This window comes from Volvox carteri (assembly GCF_000143455.1).
Source record: "Volvox carteri f. nagariensis unplaced genomic scaffold VOLCAscaffold_34, whole genome shotgun sequence".
Taxonomy (NCBI): domain Eukaryota; kingdom Viridiplantae; phylum Chlorophyta; class Chlorophyceae; order Chlamydomonadales; family Volvocaceae; genus Volvox; species Volvox carteri.
The window spans coordinates 8,867-17,867 of record NW_003307577.1 but is presented as its reverse complement, the minus strand read 5'-3'; the positions used below and the strand labels follow the sequence as shown (position 1 = coordinate 17,867).

Sequence of the window (9,001 nt, the reverse complement as noted above, 5' to 3'; positions counted from 1 at the left end):
GTCACCTTTAGGTGATGAGAAATTTTACTGACGTCCACGGCCGCTGCCGCCTTCCCCACTTCAACACCGCAGTTTCCCGCTAACCCGGCAGCTCCCGGACGCCTTGTAAACGGGCTATGCGCCCTGCCTAACTACTGCTGCCTTGCTCTCTCACCGTGTCCGCTGTACATGGAAAGTTTAGTTATGCCGGTACATACATACACACTTGATGTATGTTGTTACAGGGTGGTTAACTTCGCCAGCGGCCCCCTTTCCCGGGGCAGTCCCTGCTCTCCCCTGCTAGAGGGGCACCCTAATCCGTCACCCCATCCGACTTCAGAATGTATTCGTTGGGTTCGGCAACTCACCACCAGCATCCAACCAAATCTAGCGGATCAACGGCGCATCAACTTAGTTCCTGGTCAGCTCGCAAGTATATGATATATGAGCAAGGCAACCCCTGCATCCTATGGTGGGCACAGTAATGACTGGGTATAAGTGATGTCAGATTTGCGGCTTACTTAGCTGTATGATGTTGTTACAGGGCGGCATAGCTTCACCAGTGGCTCCCTTTCCCGAGGCACTTCCCTGCTCTCCCCTGTGAGAGGGGCACCCTCATCCATTCACCCCATCCGACTTCAGAATGTGTTCGTCGGGTTGAGCAACTCACCACCAGCATCCAACCAAATCTATTGGATCAACAGCGCCACAACATATTTCCTAGTCAGTGCTCAAGTTGATATAATCACGTCCGACATCGTCCACAAGATGGGGGGCCACTTCCCAATTGAACACCCCTCGCAAATAGAGAGATGGGCAGGAAGATATGAACCCGGAACCACTGGGAGCAGTAATCAGACCTTCTGCAAGCCACCTGTATGAATGTGTTGGTTCCCAACCCAGCATCTAGGAGGCCATGTCCAAATTTTAGCATTTCTCCTGTAGTAGAAGCCGTACTGTGTGGCGAATACGTACCTAGCAAAGAAATAGGCGAACTAAAAATGAATTGCTCATCTTAGGATTCCTAGAGGCCTTGTCGGCGGTCAGCTGCAGGTGTTGGCCACAACGTCTCCCTCCATAATCATTAGTTCGCAGCCAGCTGACTCTGTGCTCTTGACACTTCTTTGTGTTAGGGACTCGCAGCCGGTTGGTGGACTAATCCAATCGTATATTGTAGTGTGCAACTTCGATTTCAGTAAGTGGGAGTAGGAAGCGAACAAATGGTCTATAAGGACGTAGTTGGTAGTGTTTTCCCCTTCGGGGAGACGAAGTAAGTCTTAGGTGACGGCTGCTGGCAGGGAGTTGATATGAAGGATAGATTGGGGTTTTAAAGCGTCCTCTGCCGTTACATTGTTTTACCTTCAATATCTTCATGCGAAATACGTACTTATTGAGTTCATCGATCGAGCTTTGCTGTGCCTGTTTGAAGATTGTTTGGAGACTCGGGTGGTGCAAGTAGCACGTGTGCAGTAACATCAGTTTAATCACACGTGATAAGCGCCAGCTCAATTTGGTCGCGACAGATGAGTCAGCGTGGTAGAATATTATATATTGACGGATCGTGGGTTGTGACTCGTAGGTCCAACATGCTGACATCCCCTAGGGCATGTGTGCTGTGCACTCTGGGAAAGGTTTTCACCCGTAAATTCATGTTTACCCGTAATCGCGTGGTCTTCACATGTAATTACCAGCCAAGAAAATTTGTACACATGCTTATTTTTAAGTTGCCAAAGCATTCCTTTTATAAGGAATAACACAGGTGACATTTTGTTGGTTGCCCGTACTGGAAGTCATCCACAGGTTACATTACCCGTAATCACAAGGTCTTGACCCGTAATCCCCCAAGCCGTAATGCACAGCACCCGTAAAATTTCACGGGCTTAATTGCGACGAAGACGTTTTATGCGTGTGTGTGTGTTACATGGTTGGGGGTGCGTGACCCCATACCTGTAAGACTACCCATACGAGCCGAGGGCCCAAGGGTAATACTACAACGCCTAAAAGCCACGGAGGAAAGGAAAACACCGCACATCAGCCCAGACTAGCGTCTAAAGGGGGTAATTGAGTTTTGGTGAGCCCGCATATGTTCCAATATCCTCGCCGCATGTGCGGGTTCCCATTGCATGGCCTCCAACATGCTCTGTTGATGACCGAATCCCTCTTCAGCACGAATATCATTACAGGCTGGGCATTCTATTAACAGGCGTTCACATCCTCAATTCGGCTATTAGTACCACAACAGTGGCAAAACCGCTGCCCCCTGGGGACGTGGTACTTGCCCCTTCATGCTCTGTTTGCCTCGAAAGCCCAACAACATAAACGAAACTGCATTACCTTACGATGTGCTAAACGAGGAATGAAAACCTTAGCATGTGTTGGCCACATGACGGCTGCGGCTCCCGAAAAGGGCAGCCCCATCCAGTGCTTATACTTCGCCATTTGCACTCCCGGTTGCTTCCCATCTGATGGGTAGTCTACTCAACAACCAGTCAACACGCTCCTTTACCCCCACGACTTCTTGCGGTATTCCACTCCAAAGTCATGTGGCACACCAGCTACCGCGGCCATGACACAGGCAAACTGCGGCTACGTGACTTCCGTGACCCGCGTGGTGGGGGTCCCTTCCGTGGGTTTCCCCTGCCTCTACCGGACCCGTTTGGCGCCTACCCCTCCCTTTCCTTACGGATTGAGCAACTCGGGACCAAAACATCCAAGGGGTGCCGAGCTCCCCCGTTGGAACTGCGCCCCGACTCCTCTCCGTGACATTGCTTCATCCGCACCCTCGCCCTCTATTGGCAGCTGTGCCATGCCCCCGGCGCCCCCCCAGGGTCTGCAATCTCCGACTACCTTTTCCGTCCCACTGACCAGGGTCACCAACGCTTTGTGGAGCGTCCATTTTCCAGCAGCATGTTAGCCATGCGAATGGGCAAACACCTGGAGGAGGCTGGTGTCTATGTCGGTCAAACCCCTCATGGGTTTCGTTGTGGTACTATCCAGGCCACGCAGGCCGCTTGCGCCTCCCACGCGGAGCTCCACGTGTTCTCCCAGATCCGCAGCACTCAAGTCCTGGAGCGTTATACCGACACCTCTCGGCCCACTCGTGTCCCTCGCGGCTCCGGTCCCAAATCCTAGCCTCCGCCTCCTGCTGGTGCTGCCCCTCTTAGCCCTGGCGCTCACATCGTGGCTCGTCCTCCTCCCCTGTCCCCACCACATCGATGGGCGGGTGGGCGGGTTCTGACTTGCGCTTGCTTGCACGGTTGACTGGTGAACTTGCGTTGTCTGGATTCAGCGCTTTGTTCCCAGCTAATCTTTGTAACGAACTACCGTATCAGTCCCTGTCCTCTGGCCCATCCTGGTCTGCGCCTTCCTGCGCCGCACTTGCCGTATTGCACTACAGGACGAGCACTTAATCAACATGCAATACAGAGGCGCAGCTTTCCGTCTTTTTCCACTACCCGCAAGCCATTGATAACCGTGGGGGGGGCGCGTCTGCTGGCCATTCCTGTATCACCCCTCGGTCAAGGGCCTTTCTCAATTCGGCTGTAACAAACTCACTGTGCTGAGTCGCGCTGCGATGGTTAGGAAACTGCACGGCTCGCGGCCGGTCACCCGCCATCATAAAGTCTAGGACGCAATCCGGCGCTGCGACCCACGTGTTGTATCAATCATGTTCGTCGATCATACACATTCAATGGAGTTCAAGGATCGATTGATGAGTGGTTGGAAGCATACACGTCTAGATGTTCAGTCAGACGTGTATTGACCAGACGGCAATCAACCAGGAACTCACATGGCGAAGTATAAGCATTGGATGGGTCTGGCGGCCCAGCAAGCCGGCAGGAAGGAGGTGCTCCCGCATATCACAACGTTTATGACGCGAATCGCATGCTTGTGCAGTAAAGGCATTGGCGCTCGGTCCTCCTTTTGCTGTACGTACGGTGTCGTACGAGTAATGTACGATGCCTGATTGAAGTCGTTCCCACGCGGCGCGGGGCGGTGACTGATGGAATGGTTACCACGAGCACGTCAGGTACTGCACACGTTGGACGAGCTTACAGCTGGGTTTACAAGCATGCAGATGGATGGGCACAGCACAGCACAGCACAGCGATCAGCACAGCACAGCTCAGCAGCGCACGGCACCCTCCAGCCCAGTTGTACATTTTCGTATGGGCGGGTGCACGGCTGCAGCGGTAGTGTAAGGCCGCAACCATGCTGGCAAGTCGGATGCGCAAGCGCACCATTGACAAGCCCCCAAGAAATATTCAAGTTAATCGCAGGTCCTCAATGAGGACCATATTAGCGATTAAGCTAATAAGAACAGATACTACACATGATCTGAGCCAAAAGGCCGAGAAAGGTATGAAAACAACAGGGATGGGCCACGGACGAGTGCACGGCAAAATACTCCTTTGGCCAAGCTTGCGCTCGATGGTGGGGGGTGGTATTTAGAAGCACATTGCTCCCCCTGAAAGCACCTGCTTGCTGTTCCTGGTCCGCAATGTCGGGGCCAAGCAGTAGCTTATTACAGCAGGGCCGATTAAGCTAATGCACAGAGCTGGTGATTCGGCCGCTGCTTCAATCCGTCAGAGCGGTGTAGCGGAGTCCAGTCAGTAGGGACCCATCCATGTCCCTGCCCGCCTGCTGCAGCAGCAGTCAAGGCAGCCGGGTGAAGCTGACGCCACAGACCTTGAAAAAAACAGGCATGCGGAGGTGGAGCTGCGCGTCAGATATCGCGCCTGTAACTGTAGGCTTTATGAGCGAAACGAAAGAAAACAAAAGCTTTCTGTGCATTTGCCGAGCGTGTACTCGGTTGAATGTCCTTGGTGTGTACGGCTGGACCGTACAGGGCTAGAATAAGTCGCAGGAGTGCGACGGAAAAATGCAATTTCGCGAGTTCATAGCGAGTTCATACTGACAGGTTTCCGCTGCGGCTTCTGCCTAATCTACAGGCTTCAGAAGCAGAGTCGCTCGGTAACCAGGCTCGCCCCCTCCCACGGAAGCAAGCACTAACTTTCCTGCCTGCAGGTACCCCTCCGTCTGAACGACCCCTAAGCGGTAAGGCAACTACTCAAGAAAACAAAGATTTGGCTGTAATAAAGGCTTGGCATTGTAAAAGCAACGTGTGCCCTGTAATGGACACTTGGCGCTAGCCAACCGTGAGGCCGCCGCGGCCATGCCATGCGCAGGGGTTGGAATCCACAGCATCCACATCGAACACGTACGGGCCAAGGAAGGGCATCTGTACCCGGACAGGAAAACACAGCACAGCGAGGCGTGCATGGGGTATCAGGGGGTTTCACAGGGCGGTGTGCAGCCATCACAAGCCTCTCTTCCTGCTGCTTTCCTGCCTTCCTGCAGCCTCCCTATCCACAATCACATCGGCCCTCTACCTACTTACCTACCGGGGTACCTACCTCTACATATGCCAATAACGACCGGCGTCATGATCAAGCGGCCGCCACACCCTATTACCTAGGCCATGTGCACAAATCCGCTCGGTCCTCCTTTTGCTGTACGTACGGTGTCGTACGAGTAATGTACGATGTCTGATTGAAGTCGTTCCCACGCGGCGCGGGGCGGTGACTGATGGAATGGTTACCACGAGCACGTCAGGTACTGCACACGTTGGACGAGCTTACAGCTGGGTTTACAAGCATGCAGATGGATGGGCACAGCACAGCACAGCGATCAGCACAGCACAGCGATCAGCACAGCACAGCTCAGCAGCGCACGGCACCCTCCAGCCCAGTTGTACATTTTCGTATGGGCGGGTGCACGGCTGCAGCGGTAGTGTAAGGCCGCAACCATGCTGGCAAGTTGGATGCGCAAGCGCACCATTGACAAGCCCCCGAGAAATATTCAAGTTAATCGCAGGTCCTCAATGAGGACCATATTAGCGATTAAGCTAATAAGAACAGATACTACACATGATCTGAGCCAAAAGGCCGAGAAAGGTATGAAAACAACAGGGATGGGCCACGGACGAGTGCACGGCAAAATACTCCTTTGGCCAAGCTTGCGCTCGATGGTGGGGGGTGGTATTTAGAAGCACATTGCTCCCCCTGAAAGCACCTGCTTGCTGTTCCTGGTCCGCAATGTCGGGGCCAAGCAGTAGCTTATTACAGCAGGGCCGATTAAGCTAATGCACAGAGCTGGTGATTCGGCCGCTGCTTCAATCCGTCAGAGCGGTGTAGCGGAGTCCAGTCAGTAGGGACCCATCCATGTCCCTGCCCGCCTGCTGCAGCAGCAGTCAAGGCAGCCGGGTGAAGCTGACGCCACAGACCTTGAAAAAAACAGGCATGCGGAGGTGGAGCTGCGCGTCAGATATCGCGCCTGTAACTGTAGGCTTTATGAGCGAAACGAAAGAAAACCAAAGTTTTCTGTGTATTTATATGCTACGAACGTGTTCTCCAACGGGTCAAGGTTAACGGTCGCCTAGGGTCCATCTTTGCATCTCTGCAGGGCGTGAAGCAGGGGTGTCTCATGAGTCCCAATTTGTTCGGGTTCTTCATTGAAGTTATTGCCGACTACCTTGAAGCGAGGGATGGTATGGACGAATGGTTCAACACACGTGCACACGAATGTCCTGTCATTAATGATCGTCGGTTGCCTCTGTTGTTCTATGCAGACGACCTTACTTTGTTCGCGACCTCGTTGGCACGCCTCCAGTTCTCGCTTAAGCTGCTTATTGAGTTCTGTGCTGCTTTTGGTATGCGCTGCAACGTTCGGAAATGTGAGGCCCTTGTTGTGGCTGCTTCCGTTGATGTCGTTAAGAGGGCGTTTGAGGGGGTGAGGCTCATGCTTCCTCTCCGTACTGATGGGTCGCTTTGGCACCCACCCATGGTTGGTAGTTTACTTGTTCCTAGTCCTATTAACTGGTGTGGTCGCGTTAGGTACTTGGGTCTCTATTGGGGCCCTGCGTCCCCGTTTGCGAGTTGTGTCAACGAACTTTTGGAAGCAGGGCGACGGGCTATGTTCGGTCTTAGTAATCGGTTGGATGAGAACAGGGTGTGGGCTCCTGCCGTTCGGCTTCAAGCGTTCGACACCCAGGTCCGTTCGGTTCTCTGTTATGGTGCTGAGGTCTGGGGTCCTGATAGGATTGTCTCCGTCCTGCGGTTAGGTAAAGGTGTTTTACCCGCTGGTAAGTCATATCTTGATTTGGCTTTGGAAGATGGTATGGTCCAGGTCCAGCGTGACTTCTGTTTACGTTGTGCTGGGCTCAAGCAGGTACCTTACAAGCTGTTGTACAGGGAGCTGTCTCAGTTGCCTTTGCAGTACTTTTGGCTACGCCTTGCGTTGTGTTTCTGGAATAAGATAGTCAAGTCCCGTGGGTCGGTCTATCATGACGTGTTAGTAGATGATCTCCGTCTGGCTCTTCTGTCTGATCTCAAAGTGGATTGCTGGTCGTCTAAAGTGCTCATCATTTTGCGTTGGTTGGGCCATGAGTGGCCGGCGTGTGACTCCGTTTCTCAGAAGGTAGATGTATACTCGTCTCAGTTGATTCGAGTGGGTGAGGTTCTGGAGAGGTTATCTGCGTTCCTTTTAAGTGACTGGGATCAGTTCAGCCAAGGGGGTGATCCGCGTGTGTTCCAAGGTAAAGGGGTTTCGCTTTGCAGGTATCATAACTGGATGGGCTCCCCTTCACCAGCAAGAGAGGGCTCCGATCCCACAGGCTATTTGCGTGTTTATTTGCCGGTCAACCAGTTGCGTATGGTTGCCAAATTCCGTCTTTGTTGTTGGCCTTTGGAGGTCAACAAAGGACACCATAGGCCGAGAGAGTGCCGTACGTGTCAGGTCTGTACGTCGGGTAAGGTTGAGGATGAATATCATGTGCTCATGGAGTGTGAGGCGTATACTGAGTTGCGTAATAGGTTTCTGATTAACGTTGAAGATACTGATATGCGCAAGGTATTTCTTAATACCAATCCGAGGAAAATCGCTACTTTCCTTACTGAGGTTTTTGATGAGCGTCAACAGCGTGCTCTGGAGCCTCACGGCTCGTGAGGGCACCCGCCGCGTCGGCGGCGGAAATACTGTAACCACAATACAATACAATTTGCCGAGCGTGTACTCGGTTGAATGTCCTTGGTGTGTACGGCTGGACCGTACAGGGCTAGAATAAGTCGCAGGAGTGCGACGGAAAGAGCAAGTTCGCGAGTTCATAGCGAGTTCATACTGACAGGTTTCCGCTGCGGCTTCTGCCTAACCTACAGGCTTCAGAAGCAGAGTCGCTCGGTAACCAGGCTCTCCCCCTCCCATGGAAGCAAGCACTAACTTTCCTGCCTGCAGGTACCCCTCCGTCTGAACGACCCCTAAGCGGTAAGGCCAAGAAAACAAAGATTTGGCTGTAATAAAGGCTTGGCATTGTAAAAGCAATGTGTGCCCTGTAATGGACACTTGGCGCTAGCCAACCGTGAGGCCGCCGCGGCCATGCCATGCGCAGGGGTTGGAATCCACAGCATCCACATCGAACACGTACGGGCCAAGGAAGGGCATCTGTACCCGGACAGGAAAACACAGCACAGCGAGGCGTGCATGGGGTATCAGGGGGTTTCACAGGGCGGTGTGCAGCCATCACAAGCCTCTCTTCCTGCTGCTTTCCTGCCTTCCTGCAGCCTCCCTATCCACAATCACATCGGCCCTCTACCTACTTACCTACCGGGGTACCTACCTCTACATATGCCAATAACGACCGGCGTCATGATCAAGCGGCCGCCACACCCTATTACCTAGGCCATGTGCACAAATCCGCTCGGTCCTCCTTTTGCTGTACGTACGGTGTCGTACGAGTAATGTACGATGCCTGATTGAAGTCGTTCCCACGCGGCGCGGGGCGGTGACTGATGGAATGGTTACCACGAGCACGTCAGGTACTGCACACGTTGGACGAGCTTACAGCTGGGTTTACAAGCATGCAGATGGATGGGCACAGCACAGCACAGCACAGCGATCAGCACAGCACAGCGATCAGCACAGCACAGCTCAGCAGCGCACGGCACCCTCCAGCCCAGTTGTACATT

At 53.3% G+C, this 9,001-nt stretch overlaps 1 protein-coding gene across 1 annotated transcript in view; it reads right to left on the bottom strand.

Moving 5' to 3' along the window:
• Positions 1-5,127: 5,127 nt before the first annotated feature.
• VOLCADRAFT_93830 (uncharacterized protein) overlaps positions 5,128-9,001 on the bottom strand; it is a gene marked incomplete at both ends in the record, with an annotated part of 8,575 nt that continues 4,701 nt past the window's right edge. The window contains 3 exons of the mRNA XM_002953053.1: positions 5,128-5,220; positions 6,879-7,091; positions 8,394-8,477. Of these exons, the coding sequence (XP_002953099.1) occupies positions 5,128-5,220; positions 6,879-7,091; positions 8,394-8,477 (390 nt within the window). The remainder of the gene's footprint in view (positions 5,221-6,878; positions 7,092-8,393; positions 8,478-9,001) is intronic.